Consider the following 22928-nt stretch of genomic DNA (forward strand, 5'->3'; position numbering starts at 1 on the left):
GTGACCATGTGTTTACCAGCATATTTTATCAACGCATTCATTCTCCTCTTGTTAAGCTTCATGTGGAAACTGCTGAAACAGTGTATTGCCCCCCCCACCCCCGTTATCTTTCAAGTCAATGTCCTGAGGTGCAACTACATCTCGGGTTGAGTCACTTGCTACCACTGACTCTGGAGTTGGAAATTTGTGAGCGTTATCAGAGGAATGCTAGCCCAGAATAGCTTACAGATCCAATGCCAAGGCTGGATGGGAAGGGTGATAAAAGTGAAAAGTTGTGTAAACTGTCTTGGGTCATTTAGGTGGCAGATATGACTTGTTCCATATGGGCAATGATTAAGCTGAAGAAGAAACTTATTTCCACTCTCTCTCTCTATCCACAGCTGTATGAAGAGATGATTCTTTGCTTAAGGTAAGAAAGAACCTGCAGATGGAATTTCTTCTGTTTCACCAGAAAGTGGGGTGATGTTCTGTAGGTCACAGGAAACCTGTGACCAAGATGAAGAAGAACGCAGCTCTCGGCAGCAGCCAGCTTGTGCCGCACCAACAAACTAAACCCTGTCAGGAAGAAGTTTCTAACCACAGTCGGGTGATTTGACATACACATGCCTAAAGTACCACGGCCCCAATCTGCATTTATCCTGGGCCTTGTCAAGGCACTTATCCTACCGCTCTTGTCTTGTGTGGGATGCCTCTGTCCTTGATGGCATCTTCTTCCACCTTAGTCTTCTGCTGCAGCATGTTAAGTACTTTCAAATGTCAAGGCAAGACAGAAACATGAAGGCATCATAGGATCATTTAGATTGGAAAAGACCCTTAAGATCATCAAGTCCAACCATTAACCTAGCACTACCGAGTCCACCATTAAACCATGTCCCCAAGTGCCACGTCTACACATCTTTTAAAAACCTCCAGGAGTGTGTCTACACTCAGGAAAAGGTGACTTATATCACAGTAGCCGACAAGCTGTGGCCTCCCAGGCATAGACAACCAAGATGCTGCTGTCCTACTGCAAGTGATCCAAGCAGACTGTTAACTGGAGGTTTTATCGAAATCATGCATATATCTGCATTTTCAACTTGTTGCAATATCTGGGTATCCTCACCATAAAATTTACCAACAGGAACAAAATGGGTTCTAGGGAGTTTTTGGTCCTCCCTTCAAGGTCGAGCCTGTGTTATCGACAGAGCTCGAGGCTGCTTAACTTGCAGCCATCGCCCTCTCTCTCACAATCTTGCTTACAAGCACAACTTAAAGGTAATGTGAAACTTTGGTTGTTAAGAGTCACCCTATAATGGAAAGGCATCTTCAAAGGGGAAGGTTTTTTAGCATTTCTTGAATACTCCGTATTTGCCTGGTATCTTCTGCAAGCTTGGTCCACAGTGAGACTCTGTAACCAAGAACTCTTCCCCAGCTCTCACACTTCACAACCTGCCTTTTCTAAGGGCAGCAGATGCGACAGTTCCTCAAACCTGTGTCAAACTAAAATTATAACTTTATACTAGTATTTGACAATTTATTTTATTTGGATAATCTATATTAACACTCCAATGTGGGCTGGCTGACCATTTAGACAATGCATTTCAATTGTTAGGTCTGCTTTACAGAGCCAAACACTGAGGCACTATGCTTGCTTATCTGCTCCTTTACTGTAAAATACACAGCTTTGCTTTGGATGTTGGTCTTGGCAGGAAGCACACCACAGGGCATGGCTTCGTCTGCAGAGCTGTGTTGATTGGCCTCAGATGAGAAACTGGCCTTTATTCCCTTTGAAGTCCCAGAGACCGAAAATATCTATGCAGACAGTAGATACTATTATACTTTTCTTCACTTGCGTCTCTCCTCCCTGTAGCCAACAAATGCAGGATTAAGACATGTATTTAATGGCTTTTTTTTCCTTTTTTCTTTTCCCACGTGCCAATCGATGTAACTTATGCTGGTTGCAATTTTCATGGCATGAAAATTCAATAAGATTAATCACGAGCCAGTGATTGGAACAACTGATACCTGCAAAGACTTTCCAGTCTTTCCTGGCCTAGCCAGCCATTGCTAAAATTCAGCCCAGGCGAGCGATTCTGTACTGTGCTAATATTTCCTGGAGCTGCTCGGGCCACCCTGCTCTTGATGCCTTGGAAAATGAGAACCCTGGGACTCCACTTGAGTTAATTGCTAGTAAATATAGAGCCAGCAAAGGCAATACTTGACAAAGGGTGCAGCTAATCCAGTGCATTTGCTAGTTTAAGCTTAACTACTCCATGTTTGTTTAGAAAGGGCAGGGCTGTGCTACCACCGGTCAATAATAACGGTTCTTGTAGTTACTCCAAGGTATAAGCTGATCCCCTGCAGGCAGTGAGAATGGCTCCTCTCCTCCCCGTGGCAGAGTTGCCTGACGACCATCTGCACTTATCTTTGCTCTTATCTGGTCCTTCACCAGTAACATGGTCCCCTTTGGTCCCAGAATTGATGGGAGTTTTGCAAACACCATGGCATCTACCTTGGTAGCGATGCAACCTCAGTTTGATAGACAAAGACACTGGGAGCACAAAAAGCAGCTTGCCCAAGGTAATTTGTTGGCTCAGGGCATGGCCAAAAATAGAACTGGTTACTCCTGCCACTTCAGTTAACCTTTGGGCCGTGCCACTGAATCTTTCCTTGGTTTGCTGAGAATTATGTGCCCCTTGTCAGCACAGCAGATACTGGCTAACGACCAAGGCATGACTGGAGTAAGGGGGTTAGTGGTCTGCTAAGTCTACAGATCTTTCCGATTTTCCAGATGCTGTTTGTATCCTTGGTCTTCAGAATAGATTTGCCATCTGAATCGAAATGGGGCCATGCAAAGGATTTGGACAGGCTGCAGAGAGGAGAAGATGAGATAACTGGGGGAGAGAGGGCAATATAGTGGAGCTGCAAGGAAAGGCTCAGACTGCAAGAGATGGCAAACAGCCAACAAAGCAAGCACTCTTGGGTGCCTGGACCTGCAGACGGCACAGTGCAGGGCTCCTGGGGCTGACTTGGCAGTCACCGTCTCACTGCGCTGCTGCTGTTTTGCAGCTGCAATATCCTCGGTGCTGTTCTGTCCTCTGGACCTGCTGCTGCTCCAGCTGCGGCCCTGACCTTCTGGCAGGAACTTCTCTCATGACATATTCCTTAGGTTTGCTCATCAACTAAATGGCACGAACCATACCCTCCCCACCCCATGTGAGTGGGGAATATGTCTGGGCGGTGGGGGGAGGGAGAGAAGAGTTCACAGGAAAAAACTCGATGTTTAGGAATTCTTGGTCTGCACGAGCAAAATAGCAGCAATAATTCATTCGACGGATATAGCTGTTTAGCTAACAGGATAAACAAAATTCTGGCTTTTGTGCAACTTTATCAGCTAGAAGCAACTGAGAACAGTTAGATGATCTACCTGACCATAACCGTTTTAAAAAAAAATGTAAGAAATGTGCCACTGGACTTCAGTTTCAATCAGCAAGACCCAGGGAGGACAGGAGATGGTGGAGCCGGCACCAGACCACAGGTTCTGCCCCGGGTCCGGTAACGGCGTGCCCGCTGCCGCCACGGCCAGAGCCGCCTGATGATGCTTGGGCCCGTAACGCTGTTCCGCACAGATCCAGCCCATTTCCTTCGCTTGTGCTGATCGGGAAACAACCGCATGGGGCTGGGTTTTGGGGGTTTTTTTGTAGGGGGAGAGGCCCAGCCTCCTCGTCCGCCGCAGCGAGCAGCCATCGCCCCACCGTTTCTCTTCCTCTCGCTTTTATTTCTCCTCGCTGGGCAGAGCAGGCCGCCCAGCAGCCTGCTGCCCGCACAAACACCTCACGTTTGCGGCCGAGTACCGATTTCTGAGGTGCAGCCGCGCACCCCGGTTTCGGGGTGACGGGGGCGACTTCACGCCTCTCCCACCGCTGCGCTGGCTCAGCCCGTCCTGCCTTCAAGCCTTAGGGGAGCTGAGTTGCGTTCGGAAGGGCCGCGGTGCTCGGACCGGGGCCGGCGGGCGACGCTCATCTGCGGCCCGGCCCGGCGGCGGGGGGGAACGACCGCGGGTGACCTCCGCCGCGGAGGCGGGAAGCGGGAGACGGAGGGGGGGGCGGGGAGGCGGGGCCTCGCCGCCTTCCGACAGGCGCCTCGCCCAATGGCGCGGCCGCGCGGGTCTTTCGAGCGGGGCGGGGGCGGGGGAGAGGGCGGGGCGGAGGGAAGAGACCCCGCCCTTTCAGGGCGGTGGCACCGCCCCCGAGCGCTCTAAAGGGCCCCGCGTGGCGGCGCGCGGCAGCCGCCGTCGTGCCGGGTGGGGGGTCGTCCGCGTTCCTGAGGTAACGGCGCGTGCGCGGGAAGGGGGGGGGGGGCGGGCGGTGTCGTCCCACGCGGGTGGTCCCGCCTTCCGCTCGCGGTGGGGTGCGCGTGGCGAGGGGCGGTTTCGGTTCAGCCGCCCCCTCGCGGCGCGGGAAACCCGCTAGCGCCCACGCGTGTCGTGACAGGCCCGTGTCCCGTCCCCTTCTCCCCCCTCCCGGCGCTGGGGGGGGTCGCGGGTCAGCGGTCTCCGGTCTGGCCGGGTCCACACGATGTCCCTGTGGACCTCTGGGTGTCCCGAGTGGGAGGGTGCGCGGCCGTGGGGCTGGGGTGGGTGTTGAACCCCTGCCTGAGCCCACCCGTCTCGGGGGGGGGTGGTGGTGTGTGTGTGTGTGTGTGTCACTCTTTCACTGCAAAATTAGTCTTTTTGGCAACTGCCGAGCTAACTTCTCTCAACGCCCCTTTCACGAGTGGGGCGGCCCAGCCGACAGAGCCGAAATACTTCCGAGTTTTTGGTTAAACAAACCCACGGTCCGTTTGCGGCCGACCCCTCCGGTCAGGGGGGCAGCGCTGTGGGCTGAGGCCGAGGAGAAGGCCCGTGCCGTCCCCGTGGGCAGCGGTCACCAGTCCTGTCCCAGTACGGACGGTGAATTAACGTGAGGTGACCTGAGCGTGCTGGGATGCTCCGGTCCCGACTGCGTCACCGGCTCCGAGGCGGGCTGGACTTCAGGTGGAGATGCAATCTTGGGCGGTGTGGAAGCTGGCAGAAACACGGGTGATGTGTCTCTGAAAACGTATCCCTGTGCTTTCTTACTCTGCCTGAGGGGATTTCCCACCCGCGGGCAAATGAGCGCAGATGGTGTAGTAAAGCGAAGAGCGGTTTAGGAAATAGGAACTTAAGAGTCTCCTGGTGAGTCACATTGCTGGGGATTTCACCTAAAATATCCCGGTGTCCTGGAGAAGCCTTCTGCATCAAATTTAGAATAACAACTTCGGCGGTGGCCGATGCCTCCCGCCCTCGGTGTCAGCCCACGCCGGTGCCCTTCTTGGGGTGGGCAAGCCCTGGGTCTGGCTGACAAAGTGATGTTCTGTGGGCAGCTTTGTTCAGCCCGAGCTCAGCTCTGAAGGGGCTGCGGTGAAGTCAAATGTCTGCCTGCAGTCGTGTCGTTCGTTCAAGATCTTTGGCGTGGTATCATCCTTATAGAGGTTGGGGTTATTTTATCTCGTGTTCTCTCCGCTCCTGCATCAGGAGGGCATCAAATAATTTCCCAGCACAGCTGTACGCCGACCTGTGGTACTGCCCAGGAGAAGACTTCTAGTGCTTAGGAAGTTTTTATCACTGCTCTTTTAAAAATGGAATTTATTTAAAAGAGGAAGAGGGTGTTGCTTGGCTTCTGTTTCCTCACTTAATAAATATTTAAAGAAAAGAAAAGAACAAAAAGGCCAAGTTTCAGTTTTGGTGGAAACGTGGAAAGGCAGTGAGAGAATGTGGCAGTCTCCTAAAGCTGATCTGCACAGCAAAAATTGGACCGGATCAGACATGATGTCTTTACCAGTAAAAAGAAAAGAAATCAGACACAGGAAGCAAAGTGGGCTGTGCTGGAAAATGTCAAGATGGCTGATGAACATATGCAGTAATTTGAATTTGAAGTGATGTTTTTGAAACTCTGTGTGTTCTAAGTAAAGGCATGTTCAGAGCCTATTATAAATTAAACCTTCACTCTTGTCTTATTGACTGTCATAAGTTTGCACATAGAACTTTTACTTTGTTTTGTCAGTGAAGCTCCGCAGCAGTTTCAGTGGAATCGTTCACCAACTTCCAGTTCTTCTAGGATACAGCGCTCCCTCAAAGCAGAAGAAGCTTTGTATTTAAATGGCTTAGGTTGTCACACAGGCTTAATTAAAAGGGAGGTTTCTTTCAGCAGGTTTTTGTTTGGGGGTGTGTTCTTCATGTTCCTGAGCATCTGTGGTGCATCACAGTGTGTTAACTCCTCTGGAAACAGCATGGGGCAGGAGAGGATCATTCATGATCTCATTCACCCCCAGTGAGCTACCGTGAGCGTTGAGCATGGCTCTGGTAAGCATGTCCATGTTTTCCAGTGGCTTGTGTAGCATAGCTGTGTTGGTAACTGAGCATCAGAGAAGGAAGGGGCTAGCTGCAGTACTTAGCAGAGTTAGTGAGAGTCTATATATTGGCAAATTTTTGTTTCTAACCTAAATTTGTTATATAAAATGCACGACTGACTTGGGATTCCTGTGGCCTGCGTTCACAAGGAAATTTAAATTTACACAAGCGGGTTGCACTTCAGCTTTCTGTTTCGTGGTGCAGGTGTACGTGGGCACTCCAGAAGTTCTGCTGCTTGCTGGTGCAGCGAGGTGCTGCTGCCCTCTTGGTGTTGAGGGCCATGTGGCATTAACACCTAGATTCTCCTTGAAGAACCCATCCTGCTGGATGTAGTGGTGACAGTGACGTCCTGCTGTCTCTCCCTGGACTTTCAAGATGTGCAGCCTCGTGTCCCCGATCTTTGTGCCGTACCTGCTGTGCCCACACTTGGGAACCAAACACCCATCAGCAGGAGACCCTGCCATCGGGGTTGTGCCCCATACAGGGGGTCTTGGTGAAGAGCACATGCACAGCGCAGCGAGGGCAGAATGCAGTTATGGTCTCCAAAACGCTTTTTCCCCTTGAGTGGCTGGGGATGATGCAGAAACCTGCAGCCTACCAGCCTGTCTGGGAAATGAGACTTCTGCCTTTCTTTGCCCAACATGTTTCCAACCAACCTCTGCCACCCAAGAGCTGGCTGGGCTGTGCTGTGAGATAGCCGGTGTGAGGACACCTCCCACCCTTTCCCTTGAAACTTTCTTGCTGTGTTAAAGAGCAGGTGGCAAGAGAAACTATAATTAGTGCAGAGGGAAAAGCTTCCTTCAGGGACATGGGGAGCCTTAAACTCCTTGTTGTGGGGCGCTGGGAAGGAATGTGGGTGCAGTATTGCGAAAGGGGGTCAGACCTGATGACAGCTTCGTCCTCGCCTCGTGCCTGGGACTCTGCTTGAGCAAGAGAGGGGGTGGTGACACCTCCAGCAAGCACCACGCAGGCTGGTAACTGGCAGGCTCTTCTGCATGTGGGTTTGAGTTCCCCCAGGCTGGGGAGGGAACTAAAACCCAGGTTTCACAGGTCTGGGTGGCTGCTCCTAGCACTGGGTGCTCTGTAGAGATAATGCCCCTTTTCTCACAGCTGTCCTATTAAAAAAAACCCGAACAACCCAGAATAAACCACTCTGGTGTTTTAGCCTAGAATGGGGTGTTGGGTGATGTCTTGTCAGTTATTGCGGAGCTTCAGAGATGGGATTTTTGGAGACATCCCTTTCTCAGCTGCTTGTGAATTCAACTATTTTTTGTGTTGTGAATTGTAGCCTGTAGCAGCGCGTGGCGTGAGCGGCGACGTGTCCTTGCGTAGATGAGTAAGTGGAGGGGGGGGGGGGGTGCTTTGGGATGTGGTTTTCTGGGCTGGAGGCAGGTCTGCCTGCTGTGAATTGTGGCTGGCCGTGGCTTTCCCCACCCGCCAAAGGCAGAAGGCTGCAGCTTGGCTGTGTCGGATTCGTTGGATAAAAGGGCTCTTTCCTGTTGCTCTTGTCTGTCATCATTGAGACAAACATGCTCTTCACATTGCCCGCTTTAAATTGCCTCTGTCTAATGCAGGTACAAAATAGCATGCTAAAATCCACTTTTTTAAAAAGACCAAGGTTAATGAGATTCATCTCCAGTTGGTTAGAAATCTCTTGAAACAATTAAAGCTCAGCCTGTCAAGTCATAAGCATCAAAGGCTTTTGACAAATGTAAACCTTAAATAAAATCAAGTTGCTTTCAGTGTTAGAAAACATTTCGTTTGGGTGACGACATCCCCTAATGACAAAAGTACTGAGTGCAGCGTAGGAGCTGCTGAACATGTAATGGCTGCAAAAGCACTGATTTTTATGAAAACAGGTTAAATCTCTGGGGTGTCCCAGAGCTGTGTCCCCCCGAGAGGGACCCCAAAGCCCGCCGTGTGCCCAAATCTGATGGGCAGGCATGGGGCCAGAGCTTCCTTAAGAGGCGGCGGTGTGGGGTGACGAGCCGCTTCCAATTGCGAGGCAGGCAGCACATGACATAAGATGCTTCAGATCTGCCTCCTGGGCGCTAGTTTAAAAATAAAGGATATTACACATCATCGTCAGCGCTGGTCCGGAGCGGCTGTGGGAGGAGAGGCTGCACAAAGGCGATGCGTTGTAAGGCTGGACCCGGAGTCCTGTGGTGGTGGGTTTGAGGGGAGGGTCTGAGAGCCGAATGGGAACATTTGGGGCAAAGGGAGTGTAAAATTTAAATTGTTAGGCTCGCGGTGCTCTTTCAAAGCTGTAATTGTCACGCTTGTGTTCGGACATGGGAATGGACGTAGCATCTACCGCTGATCAGGTTTTTCGAACGAACCGAGCGTGATGTGGCGTGTGCCGCGTCTGGTGTTAGAATTTACCGTATTTCATGCAAATACAGCAGTCTCGAGTCGTGCCTGTTTTGGGATTGCCTTAGTCAGATAGCTACCTCAATGGAAGCTGATTTTACTGTAGCATTTGATTGTATTTTAATTTTTTTAAACCTGTTTTTACAGGGACAATGCTGTGTGAGTCAGATGCACGTATGGCACTTGCGGAACCAGTCCCCACAGCTTATTTTAATTCAGATCCTCAAGGGAACTGTGAGGTGTCACTGGATGATGTACTGCTCAACTCTTCAGCTAGGTTTGTCTAATTTAAGATTTTATTTTCTCTCTGGTGACTTGTATACATAGGATATAGTTTGTATTCTATCATGTGTACTTCGATTAATTAAGATTTTTTGGGAACAGAATTAAATTTGCTGTACATAGCTATCACACAGAGTATGGAGCTTGAAGTAGTGTGCATTTAATATAAACTTAAAGCACAGGAATGGTAGAATATTCTGTGTAAGTCAGAAAGATCATATCTTACAAAGGAACCTCACATAATTGTTAATTCTATGTAATTGGGAGGCCACTGAACAAATACTTAGAATACCTAGCAAGTACTACATTGTTTGTGAAGTGGTGTTGTAAACAGAGGCGTGCCTCTGTAGGGGATAGCTTCTGTGCAGTACCTATGCTGATTTTCATCAAAGTAGTCTCTCTGTAAATCTAAGCAGACTCTTACTAAAGAGCAGATTAGTGTTTAAGGGTCTATATCTCACCACAGTGTAATGGGATATAGCTGACAAAAACCTCTTTACTGCATTTTTTTCAGGCTGCATTTGAATCACATGTAGTAAGGGGGAGAAAAAGATGACTTGATTGACTGTAAGGGAAATAGCTGGGGCTTTTTTGCCCATATTACTGGGTCATTTGCATACTTTGATCGTAAAAGCCGGTGGAGAAATGGTGCAGAACTATTGCAACTGAGGATTAATTTGTGCTGAAAAATGGTCTCAATAATGAGGAGGAAACGCGTAGTAGGGAACATCTCGTAATTGCTTTGGGGGAAATAAAGAAAAAAAACCTGTTTACTTCCCTCTGGTTTCTGGCTTGCAGATTAGTTAGGGGAAGCAGTTCTGCTTTTGGACAGTACATGGGAGTAGCCATGTCAAATCTTCTTTATGCTTTAAACCTTATCGTATGCCCAAAGCAGTAGTAGTTGACTATCCCCTAGAAATTCAGAGAAAACATAAAACAGAGGGAAGCAATTTACCCCTTACACTGAAATTCACACAGTGCCTTGTGCTGAGTTATCTTCTCTTTGGTCTAGTAGAAAGGGAAGAAAATGTGGGGCTTGGTGGGAACCCTGCCTGGATTAGGCTGAGGAGTTCTCATGGGACCAGAGGAGCCCCTGCCTGTGTGCAGGTGTGGTACGATCGTGACAGGCCGAGATGTCGGGACTTTGGGTTGGGGGTGTTGTGATGTCAGTGGTCTGCACCCCTTCTAGAAGACCCAGGAATCTGTGCTAGGGAGAAACCTTGCACCAAACATTGCGATGGGGAAGAGTGAACACCTAGCACTGGCATGAAGAAACAAACACCTTCGTGATGGCCTGGAGCGAAGGGCCCCGGCAGGGCTGTTTGGCGAGGCAAGATGGAAATTTTGGTTCTCTGGAATATAATCTTGGGTCAACTAAAACTTGGACCTTAGTGCTACGCTGATGGCCCAAGTGGGGTATTGCCCAGGGTAGGGGAACAAGCATAATCTGCCTGTAGCTTGGAGGGTGGGATGTCCTTCTAGGGAGCAGAGCACAGGAACTCGAATACCAGATCTCGCAGGGTCTGGCTTCTGACTCGTGGTCTGAAGTGGGACATGCGACTTGATTATTCCTTATCCTCATCACTTACGGCTGTGAGAAAGTCCGTCTTGGAAGGGGACAGAGGAAGAACACTGTTCTACAACTGTGGGCGGGTGGTGTTTCACCAGATAGTGCAAAGCTGAAAGTAAAAGGGGCAACTTTTCAGCTGGCACCGCAGGACAAGTTCCTGGTGAGGAGCATGGCTGAAGTAGACGGGGGATGTGCCTGTTTCCATTCCTTCACAAACATCTGGTGGGAGCCCGATGCACTAACTTTATTAGGAATACCTAAGAACAAGATTTCCTGCTAAATCAATTTCCTGCTCTTCAGCTGGCCTGGCCTTCTGCAGGAAATCTCTGTGGGTTTCCCCACAGGGTGACGGGCCAGGGGAATTGCTGTACTGCTTAGGAGAGAGGCTTCGTTAAACTCGCATATTGCAGACGGGAGATAAGCACCAGATCCATGTGCCCCTTCCTGCCCCCCTCCCCCTCACTGCTGTATATGCTTTGTTTCAGGCACCTAGAGCAGACCTCTGGTATTAAATTATCACTGTTTTCTGGATGACGCGTTTATGGATTCTTCTGCAGCTTATCTGAAATGATAGCTACAATTAGGACAACATACATGTGTTTAAAAGCAGTGCAGGCAAAGCTTGCACACTCTCTGAGAGGGACCTCTTTCGTTGCCGTAGCCATGCAGGCTAGTAAAATTAATAAAGTCATCTGCAGAACATCAGGAACCACTAATCTTGTTTGACACCCAGGGACTAATATAATTAAGTGATGGAGCAAGCATGCCTAAGGTGTTCTTCAGCCAGTGTGCTAAAGCTTATCCAGCGCTAATTGCTTTTGCCTTGCAGAGCTGTTGAGGCCCACAGCATTGAGACAGTTGAAGATACTAAGGTGGAGGGATGTCAGGTAGACACGCTTGGTTTCAAAGGTAAGTAGAAGGAATTTTTAGTTACTGTGGTGTGCATAAAATTATTATTGAAATGAGAGAGGGATTTATCAAACCGTAACAATGGAAGAAGAAACTCAAATTGCAGGATGGTCTGTCCAGAAGCCTCTTGAACTTTGACTTTAAAGCATGCATGTGCTTTGAGGAGTAAGATAGGCAGTGTCACTGCCTAATGCTTGTCTACCAGGTAATAATGTACTACTTTCAGTCCTCCTTAAAAAAAAAAAAAAAAAAAAAAAAAAAAAAAAAAAAAAAGTACAGTGTATATGATTGTTGCAGGAACCTGCCACCTTACCAGTACAAGAGCTTTAGGGCAGCCACGCAGATTAGAGGGGGATGTAACTGGGAAATGTTTAACGAAATTTTGAAAGTGCTTTAGAGGCTTTATCTGTTAGTCCTGGTATAAAATACTGGGAGTCATATGGCAAACTTGCCAAGAATAAAAGGTCAAAAAAGGGGCATGGGAGCGGGTATATTAGCATTTGGTTTCATATGTTTGATACTTGTATTTGTATTTCTGCTATGGCAGCAAGCAATTTCTAAATGTAAGATGTTGAACACTTTTCTTTCAAACCAGCCCCTTCACCTCCTGCCTCCAGTGTGTGGACAACACGACGAGATGGAGAGGTCAGACTGAGGATGGATGAACAGGGCATAGGCAGTGAGCCACCAAAGACCGTTCATGAGCTACTGCAGGAAGCTGTTAGTAAATATGGTGATTATTATGCCCTTGCATCCAAAAAGGGTGGCCAGTGGATAAAATTAACATTTAAGATGTACTATGATGAGTGCTGGAAAGCAGCAAAAAGCTTTCTGAAGGTAAGCTTTTGATTAATTCTGCTCCTCCTTCATATTCAATTTAACTGCTGAAACAGCTGTGGTCAACTATATCTTAAAACTGCAAATTCTCTGAGTGAGTCTTAAAGTGACAGGGAAATACCTGAAAAAGCCATGAACAGCTTGGTAGTTACCACAGTGTTTTTGTTTGAATTTCTTGCAAGTTGCTTCCACATTCAACTAACAAAAAGTGCATAAGGAAACATTTAAAGAGAGATGTTTGAGGTATATGTCAAACCTGGACAACACCCCTCATGAGGTGTGTCAATTTTAATCTTTCTAAGAAAAAACTTGAAGGGATGCTTATGAATCAGACTTATATGTCCAAACTGGCTGAGCCTTTTGCCTGTACTGTTTGGAGTTAAGACACTCAGGGAGAGAAACCAACATTACATGTGCTTACTGTTATCATTATGAAGTCTTACTTCTTGAAGTTAAGGCCACTCTGGTTTTACTCCTATGGTGGGATCTTCCAGTCTACATACTTCCACTCTGGAACAAAACCAGAGAATGGCTGAAGGAGATTTAAAGACTGGGACTTCAACAGCTGGAATTTCATAGCAAAGTGTCTCTGACTGTCATTGGAGCTTGTTGCTTGTGTCATTATTCATATCTGACATATCTAACCTGTACTAAATGACTAAATGTTTCAGTAGATGTTGTCTGACTTGACCTCTCACCTTCTCATTGCCAGCCCAGAGGGAACTGATGACTACCTGGATTGCAGTTTTATAGTACCGTTAGGATCAGTGAGCTAGTGATACTGAGTGCAGAACCTAAGCAAATCCTTTTTTTTCCCCGCCTACTGATAAAGTGGGACAGTGTCTGATCTGAAACTTAACTGGTTCCATATTAGGTCTTGGGAAGTTCTTCAATGTGAATTATCGTATATAATAGCATGAATTTTTCCCTTGACATTGTGCTCACAGCAGAGATCTGTAAATTAACTCTAAGCATTCTTCAAAGGGAAAACAAGATTGCTGTAATCTCATGTCTTGTTTACAGCTGGGACTAGAGCGTTTCCATGGAGTGTGTATCTTGGGATTTAATTCTGCAGAGTGGTTTATTGCTGACATTGGAGCTATCCTTGCAGGGTAAGAATGAGTGTTGTCCCTTGACATGCATTTTGCTTTAGCATTCAGATAGTAATTTCAGTATTCATGTGAGAAGCAGTTTTTGATTAAAAACCCACAACAAACCAAACAAAAAACCAGAACAAAACCAACAGCTTATATTTGAGTTTAATGAAGATAGCTAGATCCTAAACTCTTTCTTTATTTCATTATGAATTAGTGAGACAAATTAATTTTTTTTTAGCCAGGTGCTTCTCAGAATAAGATGGACAGTAGGTTAATCCAAAAGCATGCTTACTTACACTGTGATTAAAAATATGATGGGAAATGCCAGAGAATCACAGCACTGGATTTTGATACCCTTCTTCCACCTGAGACATTTTGGTCCCTTACACCATTCTGACATTTCCCATGCCCCAGAAGAGAGCCTTTGCTCTTGGAATTAAGCCCTCCACTTTTTGTTGTTGTTCTATGGGATATTCTTCCTAAAGTTTTTCCTCTGTTAAAGTTTTAAATGGTCTGAATTTTGCCAGTAACTCTGCTTATCCTCTAATTCTGTGTTTTGCTTTTCTGTTTTGTTTTTTTTCCTTTTCTTTTGTAGTGGAGTGGCTGCTGGTATCTACACTACAAACTCTCCTGAGGCCTGTCATTATGTAGCAGAGAACTGTAGTGCTAATGTTCTGGTGGTGGAAAACCATAAACAGCTGCAGAAAATCTTAGAAGTAAATACACTTTTTAAATGGCTGGGGGCTACAGCATCCTATTGACAGATGTGGGAGGGTAATACCTGAGGGAAATGGTGGACCTGAAAGCAGAGGTGAACCCATCGAGCCTACTTGGTGTGCTCCCTGTTCAAGCCAGATGAGTAGTCACTAATGCTAAATCTCATGAGAGGTTAAATGGTGGTTCCACAGCTTAGCAAAGCCTTGAGCTTAAAATCTGAGAAGCCAAAATGAACAATTGAGCATCCCCTAGGTTGTCTGGCAACATCGCAGTCCAAATGATTACTGTCTCCAGTGAGGGTTCCCCATTCTTTTTCAATAGCACAGATGAGATTCTCTTAGCTTTACTTAAAATGGCAACTAGCAGTAGCATGTTAAGTGGTGGGCTACTTAGGCTTAAAAGGGACAAGCAGGATTTATTCCTTCTTAATCTCCCTTCTTAACACAGATTCAGCATAAACTACCTCATCTGAAAGCTATTATCCAGTATGGGGAAGAGCTAAAAGAGAAGAGACCAAATCTGTACTCTGTAAGTACTGGGCATCTTAATGGCTTGTAAACACTGGCTGTGTTTAGCTGACAGCTTGCAAGCAACCATCACCTTCCACGGGACTGTCATCATGTGAGCTTGTGTGGGTTTTAGTGAGGGATTGCTTGCCTCGCTGAAGCAGTAGATGTCTACTGTTGTTCAAACCTCGATAATCCATGTTGTAAGCGAGGGTGTTAGCATACTGACCTCTGCAAGGCAGCCTCAGGTCCCACAGTTATTCCAGCTCAGCACTCCTGGTGAATACCAGGGTTGCTACAGAGCTAGTAAGCTTCCATAGGGTGGATCAGTCTCCTTTTCTGCTTCTTGCCATGCCTCTTGTGGCAGTCAGAAAACATTGTGGGGTTAACTGCATATTTACAACCTCTTCCAGATTATGCCAGAGGTTTGGATGTAGGAGACAGTTTCCTTATCTTCATGTGTAGCAAAGGGTTTAATTTTGCACGTGAATGATAGCCTACAAAGTGATTGAGCTCTTCTCTTATATACACAGTGGAGTGAGTTCATGGACCTTGGCAAAGATGTTCCAGATACGCAGCTCCGTGAAATCATTCAGTCACAGAAGCCTAACCAGTGCTGTACACTAATATATACCTCGGGGACAACTGGACAGCCAAAGGGAGTAATGCTCAGTCATGACAACGTAAGTATCTTTTTGTATAGCTGCCCATTCCAAGAACTGTGACCTTAGGTGGGTGCTGAGGGAGGGCACAGATCAGCTGAAAAACATGCCTGATGTTAAGATCACAGGAAATTGTAGACTTTTTTTTTGTGAGCTGCATGTTCTGTGTTGTGCCTCCTCGGAAGAGCTGTCACTAAATACTGATGTGGGTTCTTGTTACAGTTGACGTGGACGGCATTGGCGGCAGGGCGTTGCATAATGCTGACAGATGCTAAAGAAGAGCAGGAACTGCTGGTCAGCTATCTGCCGCTCAGTCATATTGCTGCACAAATGTCAGATATTTGGTTGGCAGTGACATTCGGTGTACAAGTTTTCTTTGCGCAACCAGATGCATTAAAGGTAAAAACGTAAGATAATAAAAAACCCTATACCCATCCACCTGCTTGCAACTGGGCTTCATGCTTGAAAACAAACATGGCTGACTTATTTCATCATTCTGAAAGCTGTGCTAACTCGGTTTGTTTGCATAGTGACCAACTGCTCCTGTTTAAGGGTCTGTTGGTTTGACAGGTATAGCTGCTCTGACCTTTGCCTTTTGACTCTGTATCGCAAGCTAGGATAAGCTGACCAAGCACTTCACAACTAGGAGCTTCTGGGTGTCTCACCTGACACCAGTTCTCCGCCCCGACAGCTTGGTTGAGCAACGGCTTTGCATTTGCTCTGTCCACATTGCAAAATGCCACCACCATTAAATCTGTGTCCTGAGAAGAGACCGATTCTTCTCTTGGTGTGGTGTCAGTGTTGGCACTGAAAGCATCGACCCTTGCTGTCTTCTCCAAACCACTGTGGCATTTGAATGCTCCTGGGGTTCCTTTCTCTCGGTGGCACTGTGGTTGAAAATGAGCAATTCCTCGGAATTGATGGCCGAGTTGTAGCCCTCGGCTAATGGCCAGTGCTGACCTGAAGTCTATACTGAAGCAATTTTGAAAGCTGTATTAAATTCCGCTTTGCTCAGGGCACCTTGGTAGACACCCTGCGGGAAGTGAGGCCAACTGCTTTTCTGGGAGTTCCTCGTGTCTGGGAAAAAATGGAAGAAAAAATGAAATCCATAGGAGCAAAATCGTCAGCATTCAAAAAAAAAGTGGCATCGTGGGCCAAGGGAGTCGGGTTGCAGACAAACCTGAAGCGGATGAATGGGTAATTATGAACTACACTTAAGGGATGTTACAAATATTAGGAGAACTTTACTATCAGATCAGGAGTTATATCCCATCTAACATGCCAGACTTATGGACAATAAAAGCCAAATGTAGTGCTTGGACCAGAGGGGGAGCAGCAAGGGCTGGCGGGGAAAATAATTAATTTTTTTACTGAATAAACGAAAATAGGATGAAGATGAAAGGAAGAAGGGGGAGAAGTTCTACTTGGTGACTGAGATCTTGTAACTGTTTTTCTCCTACAGGTATTCGGAAGTCCCGGTGAACTTCCGCATAGCCAGGCACTTGGTGTACAAGAAAGTGCGAAAGGCCATTGGGCTGGACCGGTGCATGAAGTGCTACACGGGGGCTGCTCCCATTACCAGAGAGACGCTGGAATTTTTTTTAAGTCTGAACATTCCTGTGTTTGAGCTGTACGGCATGAGTGAGAGCTCTGGGCCTCACACGGTCTCTCTACCTCACGCATTCAAGCTTACCAGGTAAAAATATCTTTCTGTGAGTAGAGCACTGCTGGCTGGGAGGAAGAGTTGCTTTAAGGTTTCTCTTGCATCTGGCATGTCCATCTTGCCTGATGCAGCTCATCCCCAGAGTTTTCCTGCCAGTAAAAAGTCACTAGGGAGCCAGTTCCTTTGGTCACATCTTGCAGATGGTGGCATCTGCCAAGGGCAACAGCCATGTTACTTAAATTTAACTTGGCCTGGATTCTCTAGGAACTGAAGAGGAAGCAAAGAATTCATGGGAAGAAGGAAGAATTAGTAACTCTAGCCTACAGTTCACTTTATTGTCAAATTAATAAATGCAGTAAGGCTCTGCTGTTGCTTTGAATGACTTGTTCAGTCCCCGTGGGTTCAGTCTGCAGAGTGAATACCACTGTCAGTAAAAGCTTGCTGCCAAGGACATAAGTCTTCTAATTCAAAGCTCAGGTGTATGGGAACAATGGGTGGAAAACACCAGGTGTGTGAACACTGATCTCTGCAATAACAACTTCTGTAGTTCCCCTTACATAAGCAGATGCCTTTTAAGTTTGTAAGTTCCTTGCTGAAGCAGTTGTAATAAAAAGCTGCCTGGCTTTGTTCAGGTGCTTTAGCTTGAGAGGGTACTGCTATAATCTCACTCTGCTGCTCAGCTATTGAATTAAAAAAAAAAAAAAAAAAAAAAAAAAAAAAAAGGCAGCAAGCCATGGGTTTGTGTTTGTGTTCTCTTTAAGCTGTGGAAAGGAAGTCACAGGCTGCCGGACACTGATTCATAAGCCAGATGGAGAAGGCAATGGGGAGATCTGCTTCTCAGGAAGGCACATCTTCATGGGCTATTTGAACATGGAAGAAAAAACCAAAGAGGCAATTGATGAAGAAGGCTGGCTGCATTCAGGTGACCTTGGCAAGCATGATAAAGATGGATTCCTCTACATCACTGGCAGAATTAAAGGTAACACATCCCCTGACTTTGTTGTCTTGAGGTTGCGCAGTACTGTGATATGATGCATTCAGACCCTGCTAATTATGTGGTTGTGGCTTGCACAGAAGAATAAATACTTTTCCCTCTAAGTTTTTAATGTGAAGATGGCTGCAGTGTGTCCTGCCACTGAGCCTGTGACATGGTGTGCGATGGGAGGAGAGGGATGACCTCTGAAACCACTGTGTGTTTGCAGAGTAGGGAAGAAATCCTCTGATTTCAGAAGCAGTAGTTAATGCTTTGTTAGCTTGTTTTACAGTGCTGAACCTGTCCAGGTCCAGCTGTGCGTACTGCCAGCTCCCTCCAGTTTCAGCTAGCTTTGCTAGTTGATCGCTAAGAGAAAACAACAGCTTAATGCAGTTGTGAAAATGGCTTGCAGCAAGGCAGTTCTTGGGACACCACTTTGACCAACCCCAAACAAATGCAATTTCGCGCAAGATTTCAATCATCAAAAAGAGATAAATGGTCACGCAAAGGAGCTGCTTGAAGAAATCTATAAGACAGCCAAGAAAGGCAGGCTCTCCTCTGCTCTGCATCACACTGCGTAACTTCAAAAGCTCCGCTTTGCCTCAGCAAATCTTTTACTTCAGTTTCTGAACAACTTGGGTACCAACTTACATTACCTTAGAACGTAAGGTGACTGTGGCAGGGTACTAGGGCACTAGTACACCATAGCCCGTGTTCCCAAACTGCAGACATCTCCGGAGCATTAAAGCAGCTTTTGCAATGCTGTTTGCATGCAGACCTCGGTCTGATCTCTCAGCCAGACTGGAGTCCTTCTGGTTTGCTGCCTTCTCTGGATGTTGGGACACAGACTCACTATTTGATCCGGTAGACACAAAGGAGCTAAAAAGTTACTTCAGACTGTGAAGGAAGGGGGAAAAACTCTAAGCATTAATCCAGATTTGACTGTTTTCCAGAGCTCATCATCACTGCAGGAGGTGAGAACATTCCTCCCGTTCCAATCGAGGATGCTGTAAAAAATGCTGTTCCCATCATCAGCAATGCAATGTTGGTTGGAGACAAAGCAAAATTCCTTGCTATGCTTCTAACGCTAAAGGTAATGGAAAAGAGGATGGGAATCCACCTTTGTTGCTGAATGTGTTTGATTCCAGTGAGGAAGATAATTGTTACACATTTTTACACTGTCTCCTAGAAGCAGGAAGCATCGTGGAGTATGACTTGTAGCTGACTTGCAAACAGCAGTTGTAACTGTACAGAAAAATGAGTGTTGCCACTTGATTTTCTGTTGTTCAGGGCAACTGTTTCTCTCTGTACCCCAGAGGGCAGAGACAAACAGAAGTAAAAGACCTAAAAGTGAGACTGAAAAAAAAAAAAAACCCTTTCTGTTTTTCTTACCCATTTTGAGTAGCTCCCAGAGCAGTCTGGACAGTAACGAGCTGTTAGTGTTTTCTTTTTAAGACATGGGCTTTAAACTCCACAGTGACGCATCTGTGGTGGCCTGCACTGACTTCTGTCTAGAGACCTTGCTGGCTGGTGAGTTTTCAGGACAGTGCTAATTTGCTCATTAGCGAGACTGACTGCCAACCTCCTCGCCCTCCTGCGGGGGACGCAGAGCCAAGCCCTGGAGGTGGTGGTGCTGCGCTTGTCTTAGTCAAGTGCCACATGCATTGACTTCCAGCAGACCATTAGGCTGCTGTGGGATATAGGGAAGTCAACTGTAGCCTGGAAAAAAGGTCCAGAAAAAAGGGATCAACTTGGGATAGCACAGGAGGAATTTGCGAGATGAGCTCTGTACCCAGCTTGCTCCTTGGTATTGACATGGCTGCTGAGTAGGCGGAGATCTGATGGAGTTTCATCTGCCTTTTGCCTCAACGGGTTTTCACTTGAAGCAGTGGTTTGCGTCAAGCGTATGAAAATTGCAGGGGCTGCTTAACGGGACAGTTGGCACTGGGGTGGGGAAGGAGATAAGGCAAGGCGGCTTCCCATGGCGGTACGCTCACTCGTATGAAGGGAATCAAGTGTTCAGCTATACAGCGTTACCTGTTCTGACTTGGCTTGCAGTGCAACGTAGATGTAGGAACTGGCGAGCCAGGAGACGATCTCACTCCAGAAGCTATTGAATACTGTCAAAAACTGGGCAGCAAGGCTACAAAAGTCTCTGAAATCATCAGCAGCAAAGACAAGGCTATCTACGCGGCTATCCAGAAGGGAATTTTGGCAGTCAACGAGGGTGCTGTCTCAAATGCTCAGAAAGTCCAGAAGTGGGTCCTTCTGGAGAAGGACTTTTCTCTTGCTGGTGGAGAGCTTGGTGAGTGGTGGGTGGGGAATTTGGGGTTACCCCGTCACCCCTTCCTTAGATATTAAACAGACAACACAACCAGGACCCCGAATACACAGAGCTACCCATGGTCCTTCCTTGCTGTGGCTTTTCCATGTCAAAAGTTTTGGGGAGGGTGGGATGAGCTCCCACTTCTGTCTAGCTGAGCTGAGCTGAGCAGTGCTTACCCTTGGTTCTGTGTTGTCTGTTGCAGGATGGTTGTGCTGTTCCTATTCACAGGGGAAGGAAAGGAGATTTTACTAATTGCAAAGAGGAATTTAGAAGTCAACGTCTGTTCACGTCCTCCAGGCTTGCTTCATTCCAATACCGGTTTGTGTCCCAAAATGGTTCCGTCACCATTAAAATCTTGTGCTGTATTTTCTCCTCAGGCCCAACAATGAAGCTGAAGAGACCAGTGGTGGCACAGAAGTACAAAGACCAAATCGCTCAGTTTTACATGGATGCGGATACACCAACCACACCAGAGAACGCTCTTCAGCAGTAGCGTGGAGGCTTTGTGCTGTGGACTGCAGCAAGCCTGGAGGACGATTCCCCTGCTGTCAGCCTGGGCTCCCCAGGAAGGATTCCCTGGGTTCTGTTGAAATAAATGAGACTCAGTCATCACACCACCTTTCTGCATCGCTTAACTGTACATTTTTTGGCCCGTGTACTGCAGTGTGTTGTGTTTGTGCCCAATGTTTTGCTGTGTCTGTGTTCTAATGCTGAGATATTCCCAAATATCTCTGCTTCCTATTTTTGTTTTTCCATTTTCATAAGGGCTATACAATATTTATCTTAAATCCATATTACATGTTATGTTTTAACCAAAGTTTTCTTTTCCTGAGCTGAATGTAAAACAATCAGGAACTGCACTTTTCCTGCTGAGGGAGAAAGGCAGATTTCTTTTTATAGCGGTGTACTTCACTCCCCCCGCCCCATGCATGTTTAACTGCATGCTGATGACATCTGAATTATTTTAAACCTCTTTACCCACAAACTGTCTTCTGTCAAAGATGACAAATGCTGTGTGACCACACACACTGGCTCAGTGTGTATGTGGAACCTCACATTTACTCAGTTTGTCTGTGCAATATTTTGAGTCTGTTTTATCTTTGAGTTATAATGAAGCCATAAATGTATTGTTGAAGTAGTATACATGGCCTGTGCTCTGGGAAGTGTTTTACACGAGGGACTACTTACAAGGCTGTGTACAAATGTGTGTGAAATCTGTCTGTAGTCTTACAATCATAGAAATGCTGTCTTGAGTGTCCTGAAACAGGTGGAACGCTGGTGGGGTGGGGTTGGCTGAGGCTTTGTAGAGAGGAGATGGTTGCTCAAAGGCTGGTTCTTTTGGATGTCTGTGATCAACCATTCCAGCAGCTGTAAAGGCCCTTTACAGTGAGTGCATTGGATGGGGGGGACAGAGGTGGCCTCCTCCAGAGCTCTTGAAGGTTCTACAAGGCTCACTCCAGCCTGCCCAATGCCTGGAGGGGCTGTTAAGCCCAACAGCAAATGAAGGATTGCTTTTAACTAGAAATCTTTAGCTGAATACAAGTAGAACAGCCAGCCCTAGTTTTTGGGTCTGAGTAATGTTTCCCATGGCCAAAGGCAGAGCACCAAGCGCTGTCCAGGTGCTTTGAAGGGAAGCAGCCACACTATTAAGTAACACAAATAGCTCAAGCAAACTGCTGGCTGCAGCTCATAGCTGTACCTACAGCACTACTCGGTATTGAAACCTTGCTGTGGTGGGCAGTAACAGTACCTGGAATTGGGCACCTTAGGTGGGGTTTTAAACCTAAAACTTTCTGTCTGATCTGATCAGTGAAATTCCCCTTGCACATGTGCCTACAGGACCTGTACAGAGTGGTAGGTAATGCATTATTGTAACCGCTGCTGATCTGCAAACTTTTGCGTTCTCAGCTGTATGAATCTGAAATGTCTCCAATGTTCAGAGGAATGCATAATAAATAAACTCTGCAGTTTGTGTCTCTTAATACTTCAGTAACTTCTGCAAAATAACACTTGACTCTGTGGTGAGGTCAGGGTCCAAGGTGACAGGGCAGTGAGCAGCAAAAAAGTTTGTTTGCCTTATCACAGCTGATCCTTGATCATTATCAAGGGTGAAGATCTCCTCACAGCAGCAGGAGGAGACCCACATGTACAAAACACTCCAGCAGTCAGAAGGGGAATTAAGCTCCTGGCCTAAAGCTTTGCTGACAGCCTGTGGCCCAGGACTGCCTGTGCCAGAGCTCTGCCTGTCACTGCGTGCCAAGTTCTGAGACAGTTTGGGAGCAGCAGATAACCTCTCTGCCCCCATGGAAGCAGAGAGGGAAGGCGTGCACCCACCTGAGACAAACCTCTGTTCTGGCCTGCTCGCTCCACCCAGCACTCACGGCTCCTTCCTGCTGCTGGCAAACTGCAGGGAACCCAAACGCGAAGCTGCAGTGGCAACAGGATTTAAGGAACCGACTTAAAACTCCACCGGTTTAACAGCCATCTGAGTCTTCCCCCAGACATACCGTGCTTAAAACAAGTTTCCTTTTCCTTTGCTTTTCATCTCCTGTGCCCCGGCGTGGTGCTGCCTGCAGGCAAGGGGCTGGCAGAGCTGCAGAGCAGCCC

At 47.1% G+C, this 22928-nt stretch overlaps 1 protein-coding gene across 5 annotated transcripts; it reads left to right on the top strand.

Moving 5' to 3' along the window:
* Positions 1-390: 390 nt before the first annotated feature.
* On the top strand, positions 391-22303 carry ACSBG2 (acyl-CoA synthetase bubblegum family member 2). 5 transcript variants are annotated; one of them, XM_041127997.1, is made up of 15 exons: positions 391-409; positions 8927-9056; positions 11461-11540; positions 12136-12377; positions 13401-13489; positions 14070-14190; positions 14639-14719; positions 15231-15380; positions 15582-15758; positions 16375-16556; positions 16822-17055; positions 17784-18001; positions 18949-19088; positions 20054-20300; positions 20699-22303. In XM_041127997.1, the coding sequence occupies exons 2-15, from the start codon at positions 8932-8934 to the stop codon at positions 20812-20814; spliced, it is 2202 nt and encodes a 733-aa protein (XP_040983931.1). In that variant the 5' UTR covers positions 391-409; positions 8927-8931; the 3' UTR covers positions 20815-22303. The 5 variants fall into 5 exon arrangements, with proteins under 5 accessions (XP_040983931.1, XP_029889181.1, XP_040983932.1 ...); XM_030033321.1 differs by lacking the exon at positions 391-409 and adding an exon at positions 4222-4307; XM_041127998.1 differs by lacking the exon at positions 391-409 and adding an exon at positions 6342-6361.
* The last annotated feature ends 625 nt before the right edge of the window (positions 22304-22928 follow it).

This window comes from Aquila chrysaetos, chromosome 12, assembly GCF_900496995.4.
Source record: "Aquila chrysaetos chrysaetos chromosome 12, bAquChr1.4, whole genome shotgun sequence".
NCBI lineage: Eukaryota > Metazoa > Chordata > Aves > Accipitriformes > Accipitridae > Aquila > Aquila chrysaetos.

Bases quoted from the DNA above. Each gene is read 5' to 3' on its own strand.
- ACSBG2 (XM_030033320.2), top strand. From the start codon at position 8,436: ATGCTTCAGATCTGCCTCCTGGGCGCTAGTTTAAAAATAAAGGATATT. The intron at 15,381-15,581 runs GTAAGTATCTTT...TTCTTGTTACAG, and splicing joins TAATGCTCAGTCATGACAAC to TTGACGTGGACGGCATTGGC. The intron at 16,557-16,821 runs GTAATTATGAAC...TTTCTCCTACAG, and splicing joins AACCTGAAGCGGATGAATGG to GTATTCGGAAGTCCCGGTGA.